The sequence below is a fragment of the Opisthocomus hoazin genome, chromosome Z (assembly GCF_030867145.1).
Source record: "Opisthocomus hoazin isolate bOpiHoa1 chromosome Z, bOpiHoa1.hap1, whole genome shotgun sequence".
NCBI classification, from domain to species: domain Eukaryota; kingdom Metazoa; phylum Chordata; class Aves; order Opisthocomiformes; family Opisthocomidae; genus Opisthocomus; species Opisthocomus hoazin.
Window position 1 is genome coordinate 13,746,002 of NC_134454.1, and position 27,529 is coordinate 13,773,530.

General features: G+C 39.0%; 1 protein-coding gene across 6 annotated transcripts in view; it reads left to right on the forward strand.

Annotated features, from left to right (window-relative positions):
- Nucleotides 1-27,529, forward strand: part of FER (FER tyrosine kinase) — a 196,671-nt gene that overhangs the window by 25,397 nt on the left and 143,745 nt on the right. For 5 of the 6 annotated variants that reach the window (XM_075447292.1, XM_075447289.1, XM_075447290.1 and 2 more), the window contains 5 exons: nucleotides 1,252-1,351; nucleotides 17,283-17,466; nucleotides 19,966-20,103; nucleotides 21,055-21,174; nucleotides 26,875-26,997. In XM_075447292.1, the coding sequence (XP_075303407.1) occupies nucleotides 1,252-1,351; nucleotides 17,283-17,466; nucleotides 19,966-20,103; nucleotides 21,055-21,174; nucleotides 26,875-26,997 (665 nt within the window). Of the gene's footprint in view, nucleotides 1-1,251; nucleotides 1,352-17,282; nucleotides 17,467-19,965; nucleotides 20,104-21,054; nucleotides 21,175-23,732; nucleotides 23,804-26,874; nucleotides 26,998-27,529 lie in introns of those variants that run through there. The other variant, XM_075447294.1, reaches the window with a different exon arrangement.

Sequence of the window (27,529 nt, forward strand, 5' to 3'; positions counted from 1 at the left end):
TAGCAGTATCTTTATAATAGAAGTTTGTTATAAAGTTATTTTTTCTTGTATCACCTCTGTTAGTCTATAATAACAGCAGTTGAGAGTAAAATTTACAATGTGTAGAAATATGAGATAAGAATATGGGATTGATGTGGAGAAAAATTCCTGCCTTTAATTTTAATCTTTGTGCAGTTGGCCCAGAAATAGAAACTGTAGATAGCACTTTGTTGACTCTTTGAGGAATTCCATTTGGTTTCCAGATGTTATTCTTGAGGGTGAAAGTAGTGGTATCTGGGCTTTGCTTCATGAAAAGAGGGAGAATTGTGAACTGGAACCTTCTTCATGCGAGCTGCAAGAGGAACAGATTTTCAGTAGAATGGACTTTCTTTTCTACACATTCAGTGAGGGGAGCACTTCCATTAAAGTTAATTCCTCTTCCGCGATTTCCCATTATGAGTGTATTTTTCTGTTTGTTACAGTTTTTACTGTTGTTTACTATAAATGCCACCTTTTTGATATTGTAGTGGCTGGTTTGTTACTAGCTTTTCTTGGCAAGCTTATGCTTTGTGATTATTTCCGAAGAGTGCACTGATTTTGTTACACAGTGAATGAAAACTGGGGATAGAAGAGACAATTTTATTTTATTTTTTTGATCAAAAATGTCATGTTCAGTGGAGTTGCTTCCACTGCAAAAAGATTCTTCGGTTCAGTGTTCTGCTGTAGTTTGGGTTGGGTTTTTTTCGGGGTTTTTTTGTTTGTTTTTTGTTTGTTTTCTCTTCCTGTTTAGGCATTTAAGTCTTACAGCAGATTGATTCATGCAGAGTTGCTGTTTCTAAGCCATATGTATGAACAGTAATACCTAAAAATTCTTGTATCTTGCTTCTTTTTTAGATGCTAAAGGATTTTCTTCCTACGCGTAGAACTTTCTCATCCAGCATGTTTTATTAAGCATCTTTTTGGTGCTGTATTTCCCTTGTCATTGAAATGGAATAGTATTTGTGATTAGCTGGGTTTCCTAAACGTATTTTTCATTGCAGTGATGTGGATGGGGATCTCTGTTTCAGGCCTCTTATTTCATTCCATGCATTTATTGATTATGATTTTGTTACACTGTGTAATGTCCTGTTAAGACTATTTGTTACGGGAAGTGGTAGCATCCTTATTTTGGAAAATAAATCCTGCTAATTCTCTTTCACTAATACAATGAGATTTTTTTGTATGTTGAGGATAAGTATTATTAATACATCTTATATTTCTGTTTTCTTAAAGGTCACAAAGACAGAACTAGAGAAACTAAAATCTAGCTATAGACAACTAATAAAAGAAGTAAATTCTGCCAAAGAAAAGTATAAAGAAGCTGTGGCTAAAGGTATGACTAACTTGTGTTAATTTCTTCTGTTTTGTCTGCTAAAACTCTTACAGTGAATCAGGGTAATGTTTTTATTTTGGGCAAATTACGATGTGAAAGCTCATGGAGTATCTTAAGTGACACAGGGTAATTGTCATGTGTGCTTGGTGGTACTCTCTTTAGAAATCATAAAAGGAATGATAGCCCTTCTTTTAAGACAAATGGTAATCCTTTTAAGTTCTTCTATTATTCCTTCAGTGGATGTATTTGAAATGTAAAATTGCTGAAATGAACTGTTAATAGTGGTAAGTGGGTTGCAACTCCATCTTACCTATGTGGTAGCAGCAGCTGACTTGCATCTTATGACCTGTTATGGTTGCTGCAGTGGCATCAGCATCAGTTCTTGGCAGTTAGTATAACGGATCTGACCTTTGTTGTCCTTAGGCAGAAGAGGAAAAGAATTAATTTGCACACTGAGGTGTTTTAAAGATTTTTGAGAAATGATGTGTCCAAACTGGATGGATTTTGATTCCTGTTGAATTGTGCTACTGATTAGATAAAGGAGGGCCTTTGTTCTATCATGTATTGAAATATCTTGTTAATGATTGTTCCTATGTGCCTTTCTAAGATTTTTTCTTCCTTTAGAGAAAATTAATTGGATGGCAGTATATAAATATTATTCCAAGATGCATCTTCAAGGTTTTGTATGACTGCCTAAAATGATGGTTATTGTCCTTGGCCCTGTTGTACTGTAATTCACAGTGCAATATAGTAACTATCAGAGCTGAAAGATAGTGTCTTTCCAAAGTTATCTAAAATTTTGAGCAGTAGCTGATACGTGAGTATAAGGACAAAACAATATTGGATAGGAGAAGTTATACTTAGCACTGGTTAGCTTCAGCTTTTTTTTCTTTTACTGTTGTTCATATTCACTTAAGAATGTAAATACATATTTGGTTGATTATCTGTTTTCTACATACAACTTTAATTTGTTGCTTGATTTATCCCCAAGTAAATACTTAACATGGGAACATATAGTATGTAACACGGGACATATAACAGGGTGCTGTGATCTTAGTATGTCCTTTTTATCCTGTCTTCCTGTTATGGCTGTGATCATTCTCCATTCCTGAAGCACCAAACTTTCCCACTGAAATCAGAGAGTGTTTTGGCTGTCAGCAGCTGTGATGTTTTGATGTGGTTCTGATTAACTGAATTAATATTTCTTTATAAAGACAGCAAACACAAGCTGTTTTTAACACAATTCTGTGGTTTTCCTTGACCTTCTCTCAGGCTTCCATTTAGTATTTATCTTATTACAATTCGTACGTAATTCCACTTTCCCGAACATCTTAGTGTAAATCTGTTTTAAAACTGACCTGCAGAAACATGTTGCAGATTTTTCTCCCCAAAATTGCAGAATTGCTTCTCCCCTGTTGCACCCCAGGTGGTGTTCTTTTTTACAAATATTTGTGTAGCTGGTGAACTACTACAGTTGTATATCAACTGCAGGTCAGCTGAGCTGTTTGACAACTTGAGGGCTCAGAAACATTATGAAAATACCATAGCTTAAAAAAATTCAAACTGTTTTGTGAAATGAACAAGTTAGGGAAGTCTCACAATTGTAATGCTTCATTATTCCAGGCATTAGTTCAGTAACTGGTGTTTATTCAAATTATATGCTATTGGGATGTATAACTTTTCTTGATATACAAACTGGTTCAGTTTTTCAAGATTTCAAGAATTATTGAAAACAAGGGAAGGAACAGTGTCTACCAGAACAGTGGGAGGGCATAACCAAGTAGTGGAAATAGGCTGAAAAACACTTTTTTAAACAACAACAATAATCATCTTTGGACACCACCTCTTGTGAGAAATGTGTTAAAAGAACCAGTCCAGGTCTATTTCTGTAAAATGCTGTTCTCGGCAGACTCTGTTCTCCTGGCAAACCAAGTCTCCACCACAGTGCCTGACCCCGCTGTTTCTGGAGCTGAAGGGGACAGCTACCCCTTAGGGCAATTACTTTGTCTTTGCCCCTGGACTTGTGTATGCTGAATTAGCTGTGAATTTGTGCAGTACCTGCACAAGCTGATCAACATGAAAAGAATGCAAGTAACACAAAGAATGACTTAGAAATTTCCCTGTTTTGCAAGTGTAGTGATTTTGAAACTTCGTGACTTTTTTTTTATGCATTGTTTTGGAATAGCAACGTCGTCTTCTAGTGGAGAGTGAGTTTACGAGAGCCGCTAGTGAAAGAGGTGCAAGTGGCTCTCCAGTTCGGGGAGAGAATTTTTTCCCTGTTTTCTAGTTGAGTTGTTAAAAGTGATACTAAGTTCTGGGCTAAACACACAGAGTAGAGAATATTAACTGAAAAAATAAGTGAAGTTAACCTGGCAAGGTGATAAACAGTGGAAAGTGATTTTCTGCAGCAGTAGTTGTTTCTATGTTTTTCTGCAGTCACAACGTATTCTCAGGTAAACTTGCATTATGTTGTGTCATACTTCCCACCAGCTAGCAGGACAGTCACTTTGAATCAACATGTTGATGTCCTAATGCAGAATTACAGCTGTTTTCACTTTTTGCTGAGAACATGAGAAGACCTGTGGGAAGAGTAATGAGAGTTAAGCACTGAATAATGATACTGGTTAGTTACAGGTTTTGTTTGTGTTCAGGCAATGGGAAAGCAGCTGGTGGGAGTTTTTGGGTAATTTCACAGTGAGGAAGAGGGACCTGCTTTCTGAAGCATGCAGCAGCTTCATTATGGAAGGCTTTGTGCTCTCCAGATCTGGAGAAAGAGGAAAGCTGAGATGCTGGCTCAGGAGCTGCTCTGGGGAGACTGCCGCTATCACTGCTTCTGCTTGGGCGTCAGTGAAGCAGTGGGACAATTGGGTTGCAGAGGGTGCACCACTGAGCCTTGGCTGCTACTTGGTCCTTAGGCTGGACTGCACTGCCCTGCTGAGGCCGCCAGTGCCTGCATGCTGTCTCAATCAGAAGTGACTGATTTATGTTGTTTGTTCTAGCCCTTACCCCATGCAGTCATGTGTTGCTGCTCCTTTCTGGACCAGTGATTACCGTGCGAATCACAAATGCAGCCTGGTTCTTGGGCATGGAGACCTCAAGTGTTAGACAGTCTGGTTGTAGTTGCTTAGTTGGTTGATAGTTTTTTGCTTTTTTTCAGTCCTGAATTCTTACGGTTTTTAAATGAATGGTGAGAGAAAGCAAGCTGGGAGAAAGTAAAGTCAGCAAACCGAACTAGTCTGCTGCCTCTCAAATGAGGCATACTTCAGCAGCTGGGGCTATGGACTGATTGATTCCAGTAGGCTCTTCTGGACTGGAATGCTTTGTAGATTAAGAAAAGTACGTTCTGGGAGCCCACAGCATGTTCCTTTGCAGAACTGGGGCTTTAAGGCTTGTTGGGGTCATAGGGCATACTAGGATCACTGAAGCAAAATAGAAGATAAAAGCTTATTAGATTGTTTCTCTGTAATGAAATGGACAGCCCTCTGAAATCGTTTGGATGTGTGATATGGAGAACAAATGGTGTAAACTTCTTAAAACAACAATCCAAAATAACAGTCAGAGATTGTGTACAACTCTGAGCCTAGAATGCTGTGCTGACACCAGCGATGCTGAGTAGCAAGGTAAATAGTGTGGCATGTTGATGTTGCTGCTGCCGAAAAACACATCAAAACAAATTCATGCCGAATTATAAAGCCATTGTTTGGCTAAAGAAGTCAAAAAGCTTCTAAAAAAGTTTCATAAGTAATGGGCAAAGAACACAAAATGGAAAATGTGGAACAGGTGTAGATACCAAAGTGTGATATCACATTACACTCTGAATCTCATTTGATTGGGTCAGTAACTGCTAGTTTGCCATTTCCACAATTATGTTTGTTTCTGTGGAATTGTGTCTTTATGAAGTGTAATTCAGAGTGTGTCTGGGGTTTTCTAATGTTTTCATGCTTTTCTTTTTGATTAAACACTACTTATTGCTGTATTAAAAAAAAGGTTAAATAAGGAAATGAGTACATGGAATCATAAACAATAATTTGCTCTTTTCCTTACATTTAAAAAAAATTGAGAAGCATTAATTCTTAACAATTTAGCATCTATTTTTGTAGCTTATTTTGGTCTTAGATGTTTAAATGTGAAATAGTTGCTCTTAAATCAGTTAATATTGCGAGTTGTAACATAGCCAGTGTAGCTTTGGGAGGTTCATACAGGATTTTAATACACTATAATCTTTAGCAAAGTTTTCGGGATTCATGAAATACATGCGTTACAAGTGTTTATTGTATTCTTGTTACTAGTTTATTACTGATTGAATGTAGAAACTATGTTGCAGCATTCTCATGTGACAGAATGGCTCTGAAGTAAATATAGTAAAGGAAAAGTATGTTGATTCCAAGTATTTAATTTTATCATTTCATTTTATGCTGCTACAGCAGCATAAAAAAAATACTGCACCAGGTTTCCCTAGGTTGGCTTGTGTTCCCTGACAACACTGTGATTTGGAGGAGACTAGAAATATTAACAGTACACCTAGCACATCATACAACATTGCACCTGCTGGAAGAATGTTCTATCTCAGCAGCTCGTGTGATTTAATACTTCAGAATTGATGTGGCTTCTGTGGTACATACTGAAGTTGCATGACAGCAGAAGCTATATCTGTGATCAATAAGGAAGCAGTTGAAAAAGCTTTCATTAAATCAAATTACTGTCCTCCTAGTCTTTGTAATAGCTGAGTGGCCAGGAAATACTTTTATTAGGTGGCTGGTGCATTCATTCTGAGATGCCTGTAAAATGGTGATTATACTACTATGTTTCCTGGTGGCATGTGTTGCCTTTAGTTGTTGAGATCAGGGAAACTCCTAGTAGGGTATTTTTTTATTTTATTCTTGCCTGAAACTCTCACACTGTTAAGACAAAACAAGTAACACTGGCTGAACTGGTCTGTCTTATTCACAGACGTCAGCTAGCTGGATGGATTACAAATTAATACCCTGTCGTAAGCGTTTCAACTCATAGACACTACCAGTGCTTGCAAGGGCTAGGGTTGCTGCTTGTGTGTAAAAGAAAGCTTCTAGAGCAGGAAACCCTGGGGACTTCAGAGCTAAGAGATCTTGGTGCCTGCTTGTGGAGTGTGGGACCACACTGAGTGCATTGTTTCTACTCAACATAGACATGCAGCCCCAGGATGTGCTCTCCTCAGTCCTCACAGACCAGCACTCATAGGTCTGAGAGAATTTACTAGTGATGCTTATTAGCTCAAACATCTGACAGCAGTTCAGAAGGTTGCAGCTTTAATTTTTGCTGTTTTTATGCTATGTTATTCGATTGTCGTAACATTAAGCAGATAACTTTATCGAACTAATTCTTAACTGAGACGTTTAGATCTGGTATTCTGTAAATTGGAAATCTATAACTGTATACAGATTTTTTTTCCCATTAGAAAACTTTTATTTGCAGTCATTAATTTGTTAAGTAAGGTTTTGGAAAAACTCCTTATCCTCTTCTCAGAAATAAGTCGAGTGGAGGAGGGAGTGAGTGATTTTGTTGAATAAATACATTCGTGTAAGCCTCTTGCAGGACATAAAGGGAAAAAAAGACCTTAGAGATTAAAAGCCAAGATCCTGTCTTTGTGATTTTTGGCTTGTGAAAGCATTTGCGTATCTGTAGTTGAAAAGTGATGATAAGGTTGGTCACTCGCTAAATTTTGGAGTTTGCTTCCTGAGACAGCCCTAACAGTCAAATGCATCCTAGTTTAGTTGCAGCAGTTTGCGTAAAAAGTACTTTGTAGATAGGTGTAAGTTATTTTTAAAGTCTGCTGGCTTCTGGGCACAAGTGTAAACTGGGAGAGGAGTGGCTGGAGAGCAGCCCTGCAGAAGGGGACCTGGGAGTGCTGGCTGGCAGCAGGCTCAGTGTGAGCCAGCAGCTGCCCTGGCAGCCAAGGGGGCAAACCTCTGCGTCCTGGGGTGCATCAGACCCAGCCCAGCCAGCCGGCCAAGGAGGTGACTGTCCTGCTGTATTCAGCATTGGTGCGGCCTCACCTTGAGCACTGTGTGCAGTTCTGGGCCCCACGATTGAAGAAGGATGTGAAGGTCCTTGAATTACAACCAGAGGAGGGCAAGGAAGCTGGTGGAAGGGCTGGAAGACATGTCCTGTGAGGAGCGGCCGAGGACCCTGGGTTTGTCCAGTACAAGGAGGCTGAGGGGCGACCTGCTTGCTCTCTGCAGCTTCGTGAGGAGGGGACAGGGAGAGGGAGGTGCTGAGCTCTTCTGCCTGGGATCCCGGGATAGGACACGTGGGAATGGTTCAAAGCTGCACCAGGTCAGACTGTCACATTCAGACTGGACATGAGGAAGTATTTCTTTACCGAGAAGGTGGTCTGGTTTCTGTGAGGGGTGGTGAATGCCCCAGGCCTGTCAGTGTTTCAGAGGCCTTTGGACGATGCCCTTTATAACGTGCTTTGTCTTTTGGTCAGATCTGAAGAGATCAGGTGGTTAGAATAGATTATCGTTGTAGGTCCCTTCCAACTGAAAAATTCTATTCTGTTCTAGCCTAGTCTAGTGTAAGGGAAGTGAAACTAGGCTCAGCATGGGAAACAGAATGCTTCACGGTCATGTCACTGGGTAAAAGTCGTGTTACTGGTGATTTTCTTAGGATCAGTAAGAACTATTGCATGAGGAAACAGTTTTCATAATCGCTTTTGGAATTTAGATGCGCCTAGCGTTATATGAAATACTGAGTTTAAGCAGATAATGTGGGTCAGGAAGGTCCCAAAACAAGTTAAATAGGTAATACAGAATAATCAATTATACAGCAAGTTTTGCAAGCTTAGTCTTTCCTATTCAGGTATGAAGACTTGTGAAATTGAATAAACTATGAGGAAATGCTTAACAGAAGAAATGGGGAAGTTAGAGGGTTGCCTGCAAAAGCAGGGGGCAGCAAATTTTTCTCAAGAATTCCCTGTAAATTGTGTAATGTGTTCTTCAGTATTGGGAGTCAATTCTGCTGAATATTCATGGTTATATTGACTTGACATAGCACTGTAAGGGTAGTCTTTTTTTTCTGTCATATCTAGATTTTAAAATTACTTGCTTTAATATAAAAAGTGCTTCGTCCTTACCACAATTCACTTAAGAGAAGGATCACGCTGGGGTCCCACTAGTGTTCCTTCCACTTATCAGTCTGTGGAAGCAGATTTAAGTCAAGTTAGGATTCTTTAATGTAAAAATATTTTATAGCTTTAAAAAAGATATTGTTAGAAGACCTAGGTGAAAGCGTTGGTCATCTCATACATGAGTATAAACAATGTGTTCAGAAGAATAATGCAAATAAATAATATAAAGAAATACTCTTTTCCAGGCACAATGAAATAATGTGCTGTGAAAATATGTGTCTCCAGAGTTGAAATAAATAAGGAAGTGACTATATGGGAGGTTTGTCACTGATGAACAAGCGTGGAGACAGCAAAATAATCAGAAATTACCTGTGTTATTGAAAATACTGAATAATACATAGATGAAAAGATAAATGCAGTTCTGGGAAATTATTTGAAAAAATGATGTCATAAAAATTAGGAAATGTATAATAGATCACTGTATACATTGACAGCTTTAGTGCTGATACTTACAAAAATAAAAGATTCCAAAACAAATCAAGGAAGAAATGTTTTTTCTGAAAAAAACCCTTTCCTGTCCTCTCTTTAATCCTAACCTATAAGTTCTCTGTCAGCTCCTCGTCCATCCTCAGGCAGAGCTCCGTGCGCTCCAGCTGCTCTCTCACATAAAGGGCAGCTCCCTCTCCTCATCTTCATGGCCTGCCTATGCCCAAGAGCCTGTATCTCTCCGTTGCAACACTCCAGTCATGACCCTCTATGACCCTGACAAGACCATAGCCCTGCAACTGCACACAGATCTCGGACAAACTTGTCACGTTTATTCCCCATGCTGCATGCAGTAGTGTACAGGCACTTAAGCATGGCATTCCAGCATCTTGAGGTCCTGGAGAGGATTTGGGTGGATTTTTCCACAGTGGTGCTTTTTAGGAACCTCCCTGCCCACATGCAGGTGCTGGAAATGACCCCACCCAAGCCCCATTTTTTTGACTTTGTGATCCCTTCCCATCACACCACCCCATGCCCTTTGCTCAGTAACCTTGTGCGTTGTTCTCAGGACTGTGGGTCACCCTCTCCCTCCCTCATCATTCCTAGTCTGAAAGCCTCCTAAGAGGGTCAGCCATCATATTGGCAAAAATAGTTTTACCCTGGTTAGTAAGGTGCTGCTTATCTCCCAGGCAGACAGTGGTCTGCAAACAGGGTCCTGTGGTTGTAGAACCCAAAACCCTGTTGCCAACACCAGATTTTCTTCGCTTCTGTTACTCGTGTGTGGATATTCAGATTGCCCTTGTAATTTTAATTTTGTTTGTCCTGTAATTCTGCTACTTTTCTGTTTCCACAGTTCTAGCACATTTAAGGATTCTCACTATATTTTCATTGGGTGTATATAACCCTCTATTATCCCGTCAGGTGTTTCTCTGCGTGCTTCTGAAGTCAAAGGTCATGTTTCAGTACCAGGAGCTATAAATCCAGAAAGTTAATTCATCTGTTGTGAGCTAAGCCTTTACGATGATCTCCATGGCCTCTTTTAAGAACACTTTGTCGTCACTGCTGAGTGGCTGAAGGTCATACCTATCGATATCAGTAAAGTTCCCAGGAGAGAGGGGCAAGGGGCAGTCCTTGAAATACTGTAGCGCTGGACTCCAGACAGGCTTTTTCTGAGATTTATGAAAACTGGACAAGAAATTCTTTTTAATTGTAGGCATTCCAAAATGTGCCTAACTCTGGGAGATTTACGTTGTTTTTACAAACTGTTTAGTGTTTCAGTTATGCTTTGTCAGAAAGCAATTATGTTTATTGTCTTTTAAGAGCAAACACTTAAAGATGCAAAAACTTCAGAGAGCATCTCAAGTATGAATATATGCTTAGATGGTGACAAGTTTTTAGCTTTCTGTGTCTGCTCAAGTTTTTATCCTTTGAGATTTTTTTCTCCTTTCCTAACCTCAAAGGCCCCTAAGAAACAAATCAAATAAAACCAAAGGAAACTTAAGAACAAATAGCTTACTAGCTGATACTTGCAGGTCTTCTAGACAGTTTTTCTTACCATGGTCACAAAGTAACACTGAGAAGAAAAAATATAATCTTTCTGTAGCGTGTCATGTCATTGGTATAGGGTTTTATCTGAGCTGAAAAGCGGATCTGTTACATTTGCAATGAAACAGAAGTTCAGGGCTTGTGGTAACATGTATCCATTGAAGTATAGCATTATGTTTTTTTGCTGGCAGCTGGTCTACAGTGTAGACATAAAGAAATCATAGAGTCATAGAGTCGAATCATAGAATGGTTTGGGTTGGAAAGGACCTTAAAGATCATCTGGTTCCAACCACCCTGCCAAAAGCAGGGACATCTTCCGCTAGACCAGGTTGCTCAGAGCTCCATCCAACCTGGCCTTGAACACTGCCAGGGAGGGGGCAGCCACATCTTCTATGGGCAACCTGTGCCAGTGTTTCACCACCCTCATTTCTTCCTAATATCTAATCTAAATCTAAATCTGCCCTCTTGTGGCTTAGAGCCATTCCCCCTTGTCCTATCACTACAGACCCTTGTGAGAAGTCCCTCTCCTTGTAGGCGCCCTTCAGGTACTGGAAGGCTGCTATAAGGTCACCCTGGAGCCTTCTCTTCTCCAGGCTGAACAGCCCCAACTCCCTCAGCCTGTCCTTGTAGCAGAAGTACTCCACCCTCTGATCAGCTTTGTGGCCTTCCTCTGGACACGCTCCAACACATCCATGCCCTTCTTGTGTTCAGGGCTCCAGAGCTGGACGCAGGACTCCAGGTGGGGTCTCATGAGAGTGGAGTAAAGGGGCAGAATCCCCTCCCTCAACCTGCTGGCCACGCTTCTCTTGATGCAGCCCAGCGTACGGTTGGCTTTCTGAGCTGCAAGCGCGCATTGCCGGCTCATGTTGAGCTTCTCATCCACCAGTACCCCCAAGTCCTTCTCGTCAGGGCTCTTGAGCCACTCTCCAGCCAGCCTGTATTTGTGTTTGGGATTGCCCCGACCCATGTGCAGGACCTTGCACTTGGGCCTTGTTGAACTTCATGCAGTTCATGCAGGCCCACCTCTCCAGCCTGTTGAGGTCCCTCTGAATGGCATCCCTTCCCCCCAGTGTGTCAACCACACCACACAGCTTGGTGTTGTCAGCCAACTTGCTGAGGGTGCACTCAGTCCCACTGTCTATGTCACCGACAAAGATGTTGAACAGCACCGCCCCAGTACCAACCCCTGAGGCACACCACTTGTCACTGGTCTCCACCTGGACGTCGAGCCATTGACTGTAACACTCTGAGTGCATCCATCTGTCAAATCCATGTCCTTCCAATTTAGAGACAAGGATGTCATGCGGGACAGTGTTGAATACCTTGCACGAGTCCAGGTGGACTATATCAGTTGCCCACCGTTTGTCCACCAACGCTGTAACCCCATCATAGAAGGATACCAAGTTGGTCAGGCTCGATTTGCCCTTGGTGAAGCCGTGTTGGCTGTCCCCTGTCAGTTCCTTGTTATCAATGTGCCTTAGCATGGTTTCAAAGAGGATCCGCTCTATCATCTTGCCAGGCACAGAGGTGAGACTGACTGTCCTGTAGTTCACCGGGTCTTCCTTTTTTCCCTTTTTAAAAATGGAGGTGATGTTGCCCCTTCTCCAGTTGGTGGGGACCTCCCCAGACCGCCACGACCTCTCAAATGTGATAGAGAGTGGTTTGGCAACTTTGTCTGCCAGTTCCCTCAGGACCCGTGGATGCATCTCATCAGGCCCCATGGACTTGTGCACCTTCAGGTTCCTTAGGCAGTCTCGAGCCTGGTCTTCTCCTACAGTGGGCGGTGCTTCGTTCTCCCAGTCCCCGCCTTTGCCTTCTGCAACTTGGGCAGTGTGGCTAGAGCAGTTGCTGTTAAAAGACAGGCAAAAAAGTCATTCAGCACCTCAGCTTTCACCACAACCCAGGTAACCACGTCTCCAGCTTCCTTCCAGAGAGGGCCCACACTTTCCCCAGGCTTCCTTCTCTCACTGACATACCTACAGCAGGCTTTCTTGTTCTCTTTGACATCCCTGGCCAGATTTAATTCTGTCAGGGCTTTAGCTTTCCTAACTTGCTCCCTGGCTACTCGCACAATTTCTCTGTATTCTTCCCAAGCTACCTGTCCTTGCTTTCAAGGGGGGCAAAGGTCCAAAGGCTGTGTTTAGAAGTTGAGTGTATATGGTAATTTGATTTATTTTGCAATGGTTGGGGTGTTCTGCTGAGGGATAATGTATAATGAAGAAATTTAGTCCTCAAGGCAGATGGGAAAATGGGATAGTTTAGCCATTAATGAGGTTTCTGAAAGAGAGATAGCGTTGGTAAGTCTGTAGCTATGTGATTGTGATAGTTTTTAGTGCACATTTTCAGTTTAGTTTAGCTGTTGAAGGGAGTTTGTTGTGGTTCTTAGGTCAGAAGCCTGTACACGGTATAATTTGACATATGCTGATTTTTGGTAAGCTGAAAGCTGACAGGGGATGCATTTTAAAGACATGCATGGACAAGTTGTAGGTTTTAAGATCTAGAACTGTGACATATGGAGATAATTTAGGATTTTGTAATGTAGGGCATGCTGGAGTAGGAGTGGCCAAACATACAATAAACCCAAGAACTAATCCAGAATTTCCCCCTCTGCTACCACCTTGTCTCCCTCTTCCTGTTTCCTTGGCCATTGTATCTCCCAAGGGAATGGACAAGGTCAGGCAAAATTTGGTGCTTTCTGCTCTGACTTCAGCTGCCTCATCCTCTTCTCTTTCATCCAGTCCCTATACTGTAACTACTGCTTGACCTGTTCCACTCCAAACCCTCTTCGGTCACCTTCTTCTGCTTCCCCATGCTCATGCGGCTCTTGTTCTCAGGACAGACCTCATAGTGTATGTGTCTTGGTCTGCAGGTTTGGTGGTAGCTAACTTCTAGGGTGTTATTCTGGGCGTGATGTGTTGGATTTTTTTTTGTCCTCCAAATGATCTATATTTAAATTAGAAATAAGCAGTGCAATGTTTTTATGTTCTGCGGAAATAAAAAAATTACAGTCTTCCCATGAAACATGAGTTTTGATTGTTGCCAAAGACAAAACCTGTTATATCTGGCATAAATTTTAGAGAGAGTTAAGATTGTTTGCTCTCTGAAAGAATTTTACAGAAATTTTTGAAATGGAATGTTTCATTCATACCTAAATGAAAAATATTTCTCGTGTGACAGCTCTGGAGATGTGTTTTGTCTTTGTTGTGCAGAGTAACTTTGTTCATTTAGCTAAACTATAGTGTAAGAAATCTGTTCCTTCCACATACAAAATTAGGTCAGTGGTTAGATTGATTTCAATTATATGACACACATAATATCCTTTTAAAGTGGTTTTTATTGCTGTGTGTTTGAAATGTACCTGACAGTGGCGAGGTATGAAATGTCTAGAGAGTCATGTGAGGGGACAAACAGATAGACAGCCGTCTCAACTTCATGGTAATTTGTTTGCTAGGGAGTTACTGCATCAGAAGTGCTGTCTCTCTTACTTTTTAGTAGCTCATCAGGATTTCTGTTGTGTGCACAAGTCCATTCACTATTAAACTGCGTAAGTTTTTTATGCTTACAATAACTTTGACCAAAAGATTGCATAGGTTATCTACGTGCTGGTGGAGGAAGAATGGCCCTTGTTTTTAACAAAGTATGTACTATTTACATATAATGCCCTACAGTTGTTACACTGAAAGAGCTTGGGAAGGTCTGTTAACTGTGTGTCCCCTCTAACATGTTGCTCCTCAGTCTCCTGGTGCTTCAGGAGTCCTCATTTTAGTAATTCCGTCCAGATTCCTTGTGTTTTCTACCTTTCTAATGCTCGATGCCCTTATCTGTCTCTTCCATTTCAAATGTGTCCTCCTTGATGTGAAAGAACTGCATACTGTTTTATGTGGGTTTAATCAGTAGCATAATAATGCTGTCTAGTTCTTTGCTAAATAACATCATGTCCAACGGCTGCTGAACAGTGAGTTAGCATTTCCATCGATCTTTCTGTACTAACCCCAAGATCTCATTCCTGAGTGCATTCAGGAAGCTTACAACAGGTTACGAAGCTTGATGTTATTTCCCTGTATGCATCTCTAGAAATATTAAAGCTGTAATTTACCATTTTATAATTTAATCAGTACATCTTAAGGTTTTTCCCTAGGTCTTCACATTTGGTTCTCGTATTTGCTTCCTTTAGACAGCATCCTCTTCATCATCATCATCACCTCCTGTATCAGGACACAACTGGTATTCCTGGGGCACCTCTTTGAGTGTCTACTTTCTCCTGTAAAAAATAATTGTAATATTTTCAGCTAAAATTTTCTCAAGTTCCCTTAAAGTTCTAAAGCTAAACACCATCCAGTCCTCATAATTTCTTCTTATTTCATTTATTCTCTAATCTGCTCTTCTGACACCTCAGAAGAGAGAAATTCATTGGCTCTTTCGTAAAGAGACATTTCAGCCTGGAAATGTGAAGGTCTTTCATAGTGAACACAGATGCAAAAATTTCTTTTTTTTTTTTTTTTTTTTCCTGCAAGCTCCTTTTGTACAGTGACTGTCCTTTACATTTTCTGACAGGCTTGCTGACTCCAACATATATTAAAGAGGATTTGTTACTGTTTATACAAGCTTTTCCCTCAACTTTTTGTGACGTACCATAGCGTGTTGCTGTATTTTAATTTATTGGACTTCACAGTCCTTTGTGTATTCCTCATATGACACAATTTCAGCTTTTCAAGGTGTGCTCTCAAACCTCTGTTCTGCCACTTAGCTATGAACACTTTTCTTTTTTCTCAGCTACTTTGTGATATGTGGTAGAAATGTTAAAATACAAATTTTTTATGACTTCAATTATTTTAAGATTACAAGAAATGTAGTGGTCTGAATGAGATTGGTTTAATTAGTCTGTGCAGTATCTGTCCAGGTAATTGTGAATCTGCACTTGAGAATTGCAAATACAACATTCATTTAAAATGCCTTTAGTTCCTGAAAAAGTAATGGGACAATTCATAAATACCAAGAATATAACAAGGGTATGAGTAAGAGTTTATGTGTCTCAGTAAGGAATCATGTCAAAATAGTCTTGTATCCTTTTATGACAAGGGCAATGGATGATCAAGTTTCAAATACTCTAGTAGAGCTGCAAAATTGTTTGCATAAAGCTGCTTGGAGAATGGTTGTTAATAATGTCCTGTCAGAACAATGTGTCCTACGGGACATTGCAGGGTTTATGTTGAGATTTGTTTGGGTGGTCTTTCAGTGTTTCATTACCTCAAGTCTGTTTATTAAATTCCCAGGCATTGCTATGCCTCAGAGGGATTGAAAGTGCACTGGAGGGCAGCTGTAGAGTTAAAAATACTTCAATAAACTGAGAGTCATAGAATTACAGAATCGTAGAATCATCAAGGTTGAAAAAGACCGCTAAGATCATAAAGTCCAACTGTCAACCCAACACCACCACATCATGAGCGAGAGAATGAGACTCACCTCATTTTGAGATGAGTCTCAAAAAAAATAGTGGTATTTGGCAGCATCAGATGCCAAGGCAAAAGGAAACAGTCATGCCATGTCTGTATGGTATTCAAACAAGACATGTTTTTTTCTTTTTTTCTCTTAGTTGGTTTTTTTTTTTAATTTTTTGTGGGATAGAAGTATCTAGAATGTAAAGTTATTTGACTCTGAGCCTTGACTGAAGTTGCACTTGTGTAAGATTGTGAACCAGTCAACAGCAAAAAAGGCAACAGGACTTGTAAGGGAAGACTTGTAGGTCCGTTAGTGTGAAGTTTAGAAGAGTCCGCAGAAGAGGAGAGTATGTAATCTAATATAAAAATTATGGATTGCAGAGGATATAGAATCTATTTTTCATACTCATGGCACGTGAAATAAGTGAGTGTTTAAATTAAAGCAATAATGATTTACATTGGCGACTGAAGGGGCAGGGAGGTGGGGGAATGCTTATGGCTAGCATAGCACTAGATCTGAATGGTACTAGGAAGTTGCAAAGTTATCTGTCATTGGAGATCTTAGGAAAATCGCAAAAACATGTGCCACATAGTTGTGCAATTACTGTGGCAAAGAATAGAAGAGGTGACCTCTGGAAGTACTTTGTAGCTCTCAGGTTCAGCACTGAACTGGTCTTGTCAGAATGAACTTGAGAACTTCTTGTCTTTAATAGTGTAGAGCTGTGACTGTAGAGCCAACCTCTAGATCGAGATACTGACAGTGATAATGAAAGTTTAAGTTGTAGTAGAGAAGCTGCCCATTTTGGATAGGAGGAGTAGTGTGAGATTTCGACTACTTTTATTTAGACTGCACCATTGCTTTATTGGGATGATATGTAGCAATAGAATCATAACTCACAATTAATGACAGATTTGTAATGAAGCATGGATCTGATCTAGTAGGACAACTCTTACTTTCTTCCTTAAAAAATGTTTATTTGGTCTCAGGCAAAGAAAAGATTAGCTTTGTGATAGTCATATGTATGAGTTTTGTGCTTCATTCTTTATAGTTATATTATTTTTATACCTGTGTACATATTGGTTTTCGTATACTTTTAGATAAAGAATTCTCACATTTCTTCTCAAAGAAAATACAGCAGTTTTGTCTTACTTAGTCTTTTAATTAGAAGACCAGGATATCTGATCTTACTAATGATTTGAAAACAGTCAAGATTTTACCTTCTTCAGAGAAGTACCTTGAAAAGACTACTGTAGAAAAAGGTGCAAAGTTATCATAAATCTACCTGGTTTATGTTAGCTACAAGTTTGTATACTTTTAAATCACCACGTGCATTTTTTTGTTGTTGTTCTTTCTTAGGAAAGGAGACTGAAAAAGCCAAAGATCGGTGTGATAAAGCCACTATGAAGCTTCATATGCTGCATAATCAGTATGTGTTGGCACTGAAAGGCGCACAGTTACATCAGCACCAGTATTATGATTCTACACTTCCTCTGTTACTCGATTCACTACAGAAAATGCAAGAAGAAATGATTAAAGCCCTGTAAGATCTATTCTTATGTATTTTTAACTTGTGGAATTGTATATTTGTAGTATTTTAGTTAAAGGATTATTTAAAAATAGTAAACTGTGAGTAATTGTTTGTATATGAAAGGATAACGAAGTCAATTGTCAGTAGTTGTGCATAGAAAAGTCTATCCAGATAGTGCAGACAGTAGTTTAGAGTGGTTACTTAAACATTCTAGCAAGACACCATCTTCTCGTAAAACTTCAAAATGTTACAGATTAATTGTAGTGTTTATAGCTGAGCTCATGCTTTGTCCTTCAGCTGGTGTACTGTGGAAAGTTTGCTGCCCCTCTGGTAGTCTTAGTTTTATGAAATTCCACTAGCAACAAATTTGGCTTAATCTGGCCAACTGTCTTGAATGTCATTGTGGAGGAGGACCAGGCATGTGCATGTTTAATCCTGTATGTGGGAGAAGTAACAGAATCATGTAAACCTGATCTCACTGTAAGGAATCCAGCCTTAAAATGCAACTACTTTTTCCTGAAAGATCACTTTTTACATCATTACAGAATGTGCGAACTGGTGATCTCTGAGAACAGACGGTGAGGACTTTAAGCCCTCTTTTCTGCTTTGTAACCACCATGCTGCCGCTTTGTCTTTCCTGAAGAATGGGAGTTGATTAGGGGCTCTGCTCTGTAGGTCCTTTCCTGGCGTGTTACTTAAATCATGTAGCCTAAAATAAAGGGCATTTACTTTTTTTTTGTAGGTGTTGTTCATTTAGATGTGAGGCACGCTGCTTTAACTCATTTTCTTACATTCTCTGAAGTCTACATTCATCTTGACTTCAGCATACAGGAAGTGAGGGAGAGTTGGGGATTTCACGGTTTACATGCTTACGTGGTGCAGACACCATTAACGGCCCTATGCAGTATCATGTTAATTCCTTTGATTCTTGTGCAGGTATTGAAATGAAATAGACCTTTGTGGTATTCTCTGTACAGGCCTTTTAATCTTAATTTTGTATCTAAAATCATAGCAAAAGACTACAGATAAATTTGTGTGCTATAATTAAGGTGATTTTTCAGAATTGTGGGATATGATTATTTCACTGAAGAGTTTTATGATGGAACAAGAACCTATTGAACGTGCTGACCTTTCTTCGCTATGTCTGGAGTTAAAACCTGTAAAAAAAGATTTTTGTCACTACATAGACATTTTTTGTGGGATTTGAGTGTACTGGAAGATTACTGCTTTCTGGTATCTCTGGTGTACAAAAAGAGGTGGTGATTTCAGGTGTAGAGCTTGGTGTGAGCATCTGTGTGAAACATGCTTCCTTGATAATCCTGATTTTGCAGATGAATTAGTTTGGTGAACTTGAAGTGTAGATGAACATTACCAATTATTTTTTTTTCTTTTTTAATGTATTTTCATAGATTCTCTTTGATGTGGCATTGCTGTGGTTGGCATGCACCTATCTTTTCATCGCACTCTTTGAACTGTTTTGTGGAACCTCTTCACACATGTTCACAGGCAGGGCAGGATTTAATGCCTTCTCTTGTCTGTGTTCTCCTCAGAAAAAGCATTGAATAAATCCAGGCACGTAACTTTTTTTACAGAGTAAACGTAACTGGAGATCTTACCCAGGAAAAGTCTACTGATACTTTTTGCTCTGCATGTTCCTCTGGGCTGGCCAAAATTCATCAGTATTTTAAGAAAGCTCACCGTGCTTCAGAGCCTGGCAAGCTAGCAAGTTTGTCAAAGATAAAAATGAAATAGAAAATGATTATGAAGGTTCATTTATGGAAAGCTAAAAGTTGGAGAGAATAGGAGGGTGTTCTGAAGAGATGTCACTGGATGCTGTTAAGAGTAGCGGCACAATATCTATTCTTTTACCATTTCCTGTTCACTTTTTTTTTTTTTCCACTTGGAAGCAAGTAAAGACAGGACTGAGTGGCTTGTACATTTTTACAGGAACTTCTTGATTCATTTTGTTTCTTTTTGTAAATGTATACTAACTTGTCACTTATACATATTTTGGTCTGAATGACCACATCACCAAATAAATACTTGAAAGATAGTTAAAACAATAAAAAACCAGTTTTTAAAGGAAACGTGCAGTATTTTGTGACTTGTTTTGCCTTATGCCAAAACATGTTTATTTTGTCAGTCAGAACTTGAAAAGCTTTAGTGTAGGTCGTAACAAACATGGCAGGTCCTTTGTGAAGAAGAGTGTCGTCAATGAGCTGTATACATTCCTTTTCTTTGTAATCGGCACAGTTGTTATTTTAGCTACCCTGTATGTAGATGCACTAAAGTCATTATAAGGACCACGGTCTTAGAGACTTCTTGCTCATAGCCAATCTGTAAAGAAAAGGCCACAGTTGTTCTGTTTCTTTTTCATTGTCTTATTTTTTCCCTTTTTAGCCAGTTGCAACAAGAGTTTGTAGAAACAGCAAATTGAAAGTCTGAAGCATCTTCAGTGCCATCTATGCCTTCAGTGCCATGTTATACACTAGAATTTTTTTTCTTCTCTAGAAAAGGAATCTTGGATGAGTATAGCCAGATCACCAGTCTTGTAACAGAAGAGATTGTGAATGTCCATAAAGAGATCCAGACCTCGGTTGAACAGATAGACCCTAACTCTGAGTATAATGACTTCATAGATACTCACAGGTATACATTTTTATTTTGGTGTGGATGTTCGTGTTTCTTGTTGAGAAAAGCCTGCGTTAAACTGCAACACTGCTTAAGTGACCAGAGTTGAATTTGTTTCTATTTGGTTCCTTTTACACTGTTACTGGTAAAGCTTTGTCCTAGTTTGAAAATTGTTCTACTTGCATGTACGGAAAGCTGGGTGAAAGTCAGTTTTTTAACCTGTTGTCTTAACCATCCATCTCTTTGGCTGGCTCTAGGAAAACAAAATTCCAGTTACTGCTACTACATGTGAAGAGCGGTAACTTTGGTAGTGACAGCAGATTATACATGACAGTCCAGGTTCAGTGTGAGCTAATCTACTGTAGGTTTTGATGTAGCTTGCATTCTGGGCTAAATGAAGTTTCTCTGCTTTATTGCTCTTATTGTACAAATCCTAGTTTAAAGTGAACTCTAGATACCTTTGTGTACTCTGCAGTTATTGCAGGTTTAGCTGTGCCTGAGACTACGGAGCATGCAGATAATGCGAGAAAGTTTTTTACTTAAAAAATAAATTGTATTTGCTGTTTATTGAACTGTTACTCTGTACTGGTATATGCAGAAATAGTCCTAAGACTTTTTGCATTATCTTTTTTGTTGTTATGTGTGGATTGATAGTTGTCATGTGCAGGTTTATAGCAGGATCATCTAAGAGTGGACCCAATCACATTGATACCCCTTGAGAATCTTAGTTGTGCTGTGATCTTGATTCAAGAAATTGTATGCCACTTTATTATCTGGTATGATTTTAAGACTATGCTCTTTGTTGAAAGGAAAAGGAATATGTATCCAGTTGCTACCTTTTCTTGTAATTCATATGTAATTTTAACTGTATTCTAGTTATTAAAATAATTGAAACATAATGATTTTCTTTATGGTCTACTCTAAGTTACATCTCAATTTTGAAAATATAACATTTATTTACTAAATTAGGTCATCAGAAGTTGTTGAACAGGAAATAGAGTTTGATACGTCTTTACTAGAAGAAAATGAAAACCTTCAAGCTAATGAGATCATGTGGAATAATCTAACAGCAGAAAGTTTACAAGTCACGTAAGTCTGTCTTTACAAACCTTTCATCCTTTGGAAAGGCTGTTATACATTATATCTAGGCTCACTCAGATCATCGCATAGCTGTGCCCTCATTTTTAAGGTCCAGTTTCTGAAAATAGTATTTTCACTCTAGAGACTTTTTCCCATGCTGATTTTATTGTTCTTTTGCAGAAAATACTCCTTCCCAGTCCCCCCAAAAAGTTGCCAGCACTTGCAATATATGTTCCTCTCCTTGCCAGTTAATTTATACAATGCCCCAAATCCATCATGAATCCTCTGTGGGAACATACTGATTCATCTTCCCAAGAGCGTTTCCACATTCAGTACTCTAAGAAAAATATTGAAATCTTTTGATGAAACCACTGAGTGCAGTGATGTAGTCAGTGATTTAAATTGCCATGCAGAAAATGTTCATGAATGTATTTATTTCACTTGTTTTGTGTTTGCTTTCATTTTCCAAAGGAAACTTTCTAACGCAGATGTAGCTCTTCTATTGCATTTCATGGAGCTTTTAGCTGTTCAGGGTGATAAACTACCTCTCTATGTGTTTTGTTAATGTATTGCCTAGTTAGATCTTCTCATTACTTTTACCAGCTTCACCTTTAATCATGTGTTACTGTGGAACAAATCTCCTGCTGAGGTTATTATGTTCTTATTATATTATCAGCCTCAACTTTTGACATAAAAAGACGTGATGCAGTCACTTGTGAGATTACAACTATTAATTGTACATTTATTTTTTTTAATATTGCTCATAGCAATTAAAAATTTAAAATTCAGAATTTCAGTGGTTGATGATGTTTTTGTTGTCTCTATTGTATTTCAGTCCATGTTTGACTTATTTAATTTTTTTTCCTTTAGAAAGCATAACTCCTCCAAATAAGATACCAATGGTGTGTGGTGGGAGTTTTAATTTTTTTAAAAACTTTCATTTGCTTAATTAAACTATGACCCTTGTAAGTTTTTCTGAAAACCAAAATCATAGTGAGTCCTAATAGCAGTTTCAGTATGTACAAGTAGCTGTAGTCCTCAGAATTTTTGGTCAAGGAATTGCAGAGATTAACTTCATATTATGTGAACCTGCTACTTCTTACTCTCATTTTATGGCTCTTAAGCTCTTGTTTTGGAAGAGAATAGGAGCAATCTACTCCTTTCTGCTCAAGATATTGTATACTTCTATCATACTCCTATTCTGTGATCTGTTTTCCAGAGCCATCTTTAGCTTTAGTCTGTCTTTTCACAAAATTTACTCGTATCCCTTATCAAGTTTGTCATCTTCATTTGAGTGTTTTCAAGGTTACTGTATTGTTTGTGAAATGAATGGCCAGAATAGTGCACGTAGTCCAGATGCATAGTTTAGAGGTTTCCTTTATTTTTCAACAAATCCTAGAGAATCATTCTGTTTGATTTTCTGACCACTGCAGTGTATCAAGCCAGTGTTTTCATGGAATCATCTACTATAATTCCAAGATCTCATTTCTGAGTGGTAATGGTCATCTTAGAGCCATTCGCTGCATAGATAAAGCTTTGGATTGTTTTTCCCCCTGTATATTTGCCGATTTCAGTATGCATTGAAGTTAATCTTCTAAATGACAGTCCAGTTAACGAGTATCATAAGGTCCAGAATAATCCTTTAGTATTTTTCACGTTCAGCTCCTTCCCAATATCTCAGATAACATTGGATGGTCAGCATTCTTTGTCACTTTTTAAACTGTCCTTTTATTTGGACTGTTACAAACATATTAAGTGGTGCAGATTTTTGTGAAGCTCCACTGTCTCCTGGAATAAAAACTGGTTTTATCCTCTTTGTCATTTTTTTTTTTAATTACTTTTTAGTGCAGGTAAGAACCCTTACTTTTAGAATTGCTTAGTTCTTTGTAACTGCCGTTGCTCATACATGTTGTTAACTGCATTTTGGATGTATTTTATTATAGCTTTAAAATGACCACAGCCAAAAAAACCCCACAGGTATTTGCATCAACTTACTGTGTATGACTAAAAATTCTCAAGTAGGAGAAGTATATTACATCCTTTATCCATAGATGATGACTTTTTAAAAATCCACTCTGTTTGTGCCGAAACAGTAGAAATTTGACTGGTCATCTTTAGTATTGAGATCATGGCCTTGGATCTTCAAAATGCTACATCGTTATGGTTCTGTAGAGGAGAACTACCTTCAGTATCTACCAAATATAATAAATCCAGTACATGTGGTGGATTTATTTCACAGTCTTGATAGACTCAAAGATGTATATTGATTTGGAATAAATCTTTTTTTCATTGAATCATTTGTTTTGTGGAGTATGTGAGGGAAAAATGACAGCTTTACATGCATACATTATTGTTTAAAGGTTTTAATGAAATGTATTTTAAGAAAACATGATGGGAAAATTGTCTCACTTTTACATTTTTAGTGGAGTTTACATTTATGAATAAAGTTTTGACAGATGGAGGTAGTTAAAAGTATTAACTAACCTTTCTAACTAATGAGAGAGTTATGGTGTTTCCTGATAAATGTTGATGACTGTCACTGACTAATATTAAGATATTCTGAAAAGTGTAACAGAAGAAAAGTTTATGCTTTGAAGATGCATACATTAAAACCTGAGAGGAGGCAACCAGAATGAAGTAAGTGTTGATCAGTGGGCATATGAATTAATATCCAATTTAATTTAAAAAATATTCTGACATATAATTTCTGTAAACACAAGCATTTATTTTTATGGATATTTGAGGCAGAATGATGCTAATGATGAAAGAAATACGAAAGGCAGCTTTCCAGCCAGAACCTAGTTTGAAGATACCTGCTTGCTAGATTTTTTTTTTCTCATTTTGTGCATTCTCATGCCATTGAAACCTGAAAGTGTGGGATTGTGTGGCTAATAACTGGTTAGTAATAAAAACCCTTCTGTAAATTGGTTTTATCCAGGAGGCAAATATGACGCTACAAGAAGCTTCCTTTGACAAACCACAACCAAGATGCTGCAGGGCAGATGCAGAGATGTCAGCTCTAGCCAGTTTGAATGAAAATTATTGTTTAAAACAAAAAATAGAAGTGGAATACAAGGAGACAAGTTAGTTTAGTGTTTATATGGTTGCTTTGTTTTGTTTTCTCTAAGATAAATACAAACATCCTGAAGCGTCTCAGAAGTTTTAGGGAGAACTACATCAGCTTTCTATTTCAATCTGGTGCTGCATTATAAAATTGATATTTTTGAAACGCTGAAGTATTTTAATATGTTGTTTCTGCATGTATATGCTCATACCTTCCAGTGATGAACAATTGTATTAATTCGGTTTTAATTTCTTGAGTATTGGTGCTTGATTATTAGATGTAACATCTGCTTCCCATAAATCAATTGTTAAGGCAATACAATGTTGATTAATATTTTGAATAAAAAGCTGGTCAAAAAGCAGTATCTGCAGTTAGAAAACTGGTAATTACTTTTTTAGCAAAGTATTAAAAGAAAAAAGTTAGTTGATATTAAAATGGAGACTGAGTGTAAGAAAATAGTAATTTCTGACAAGTTCAGCATACAGGTTGTGATAGCCTAAAAACAATAAAAATGTTTATTAAAAAGAGAGCTGTGGAGATACTAGTTTGAGAGAAATGCTTTAAGTATTTTGCTTATCTCAACATAAACACATACAGATTCTTGTTCATTTGGGAAATAAACTTTTATTGTTCACTCTATGGCTTTTTTATAGTAATTTAAGTCTTCTAAGATAAGATCCAGGACTGAGTAAAGAATATCTTTAATCGACATTGTGTAAAATATATTGGGAGGAGAGAGAAGTAATGTAATGTTTATCATAGAATCATAAACTGGTTTGGCTTGGAAGGGACCTCATAGATCCCCTAGTTCCAGCCCCCCTGCCATGGGCAGGGACACCTTCCACCAGACCAGGTTGCTCAAAGCACCGTCCAGCCTGGCCTCGAACACTGCCAGGGAGGGGGCAGCTACAGCTTCTCTGGGCAGCCTGTGCCAGCGCCTCACCACCCTCACAGTAAAGAATTTCTTTCTTATATCTAATCTAAATTTGCCGTCTTTTAGTTTGAAGCCATTAACCTGTTTCCTATCACTACGTGCCCTTGTAAAATTAATTCTTGTTTACAATCAAGTGATTCAATTTGGTATATATGGCCTTGAAACGTGGCTCCTAGATGTCTAGAGTCTGTGTAAATTACCCGCAGTTGATCTTCTGTGCAAGTCCGTGATCTAGAATGGTTCTGGGCAATAGATCTGTGCAGTGGCAAGTTCTATATGTATTTTGCCTTTGTTCCACTCTATCGTAACTTTTTTATTGAGATTGGGCTTTAAAATACAGGGGAAGCAGAGTAAGACAGTTAAAGAGGGATAGATAAAAGCTGAGGAGGAAATGAGGTCTCCCTCCCCCCCTCCCCCCCCCCCCCCCCCCCCCCCCCCTCCCTCCCCCCCCCTCCCCCCCTGCCCCCCTGCCCCCCTGCCCCCCTCCCTTCCCCCCCCTTCCCTTCCCCCCCTTCCCTTCCCCCCCTTCCCTTCCCCCCCTTCCCTTCCCTTCCCTTCCCTTCCCTTCCCTTCCCTTCCCTTCCCTTCCCTTCCCTTCCCTTCCCTTCCCTTCCCTTCCCTTCCCTTCCCTTCCCTTCCCTTCCCTTCCCTTCCCTTCCCTTCCCTTCCCTTCCCTTCCCTTCCCTTCCCTTCCCTTCCCTTCCCTTCCCTTCCCTTCCCTTCCCTTCCCTTCCCTTCCCTTCCCTTCCCTTCCCTTCCCTTCCCTTCCCTTCCCTTCCCTTCCCTTCCCTTCCCTTCCCTTCCCTTCCCTTCCCTTCCCTTCCCTTCCCTCCCCTTCCCCCCCCTTCCCCCCCCTTCCCCCCCCTTCCCCCCCCTTCCCCCCCCTTCCCCCCCCTTCCCCCCCCTTCCCCCCCCTTCCCCCCCCTTCCCTTCCCTTCCCTCTCTTTTTGTCTCTCCTTGTTTCCTCTTTCCCTTCTTTTCTTTCTTTCATTGTTCTCCTGGCTTAACAATTTGTTGAAGTCAACATATATATTTTGATACGTGTTTTTGTAATGATCATTTATCTGTGTTGTTCTGAGTGCAAATTTTATTGTACATTTGTTGACTTTTTGGTTATTGGAATGTTTGCCAGCATAATTGCAAAGTGTCAGTAATGATTTTAATGTGCAATAGCCCCGTCTCTGTTCGTATTGAGTGTTCTTGTACAAGTTTTATCTTTCATATGAATTAATCACTACCAAAGATTGTGTACAGATCACTCTTATAACAGAAAGTGTCAGTTTGTATTTTTGTTATTTCTTGAGATAAATACAGCCCAACTGCTGATTCTGTGTATTTATTTAACATATACTTCAAGAGTTGGAAGGCTTTCATCTTTCATAAATCACTCAGAAATTAACAATGTATTAGAAAGGCATTAATTCACAGAATTCATCATGCATTCTGGCAGAAAGTTTCTTGATAAGAGAGCCTACAGGCAGCAGATTGTTCTGTAACCTTGTATGTGTACAGAGGCTAGTATAGGACCTTTAGTAATATGGCTTAATAACATAATATAAAGGTATATCCACAAAAAAAGATCACCAAGCATTGAGTAAGATAGTTTAAAGAGAAATGATCCTTTTCATCTTTGGAAAAAAAATTATGATATTACCAAATATATACAGTTTGTGTATTCACAGCATGGGTTTCTTAAATCTGTGTCTTACAGGTTAAAAACAGTAATAGAAGAACTGGTTCAGACACAGCAAACCCTTCTGAGCAAAGAGGAACTTGTGTTGGAACTGGAGAAAAAAATAGAAGAGTCCTCTAAGACTTGTGAAAAGAAGTCTGAGTAAGTCAAAATGAAATTTCAACATGTAATAATTTGAGGGAAAAGCATCTATAATGCAATTGCTAAGGCATAATTAAGAAATAACTTATTTTGCGTACAAGAAAGAACACTAATCTTGTTCTGCTTTTGTGAGAAAGCTAGTTTGCTGTCTCTGAAATAACCCATTGCAGATCCTAATTCTTTGAACAGCTCCATTAGTTTAATATAGTTGCCATAGTATTGAGATGTATTTTGTGAAAGACGTTTTCAGGGTTATGTGCAAGATGCGTACTCTTTCTTATGCAATAGTATGTTTGGAACTCATCAGGTTAAGTTCATTCTTCATTGCATTTTCTTTATGAAACTGAATGTAGATCAAATAGCTTGTGGCACTGCATAGTAAATAATGATGGCAAGGGATTAGTGGGTGTTTTACAGTGCCATAAATAAAGCATGATTATAAATATTCTTGGTCATGATCTCTAGGTTTTTTCCTACCTCTGGTTAGAAGAAAGTATTCATGTCCCAGTCTAAACAGAAGTTAATACAACAG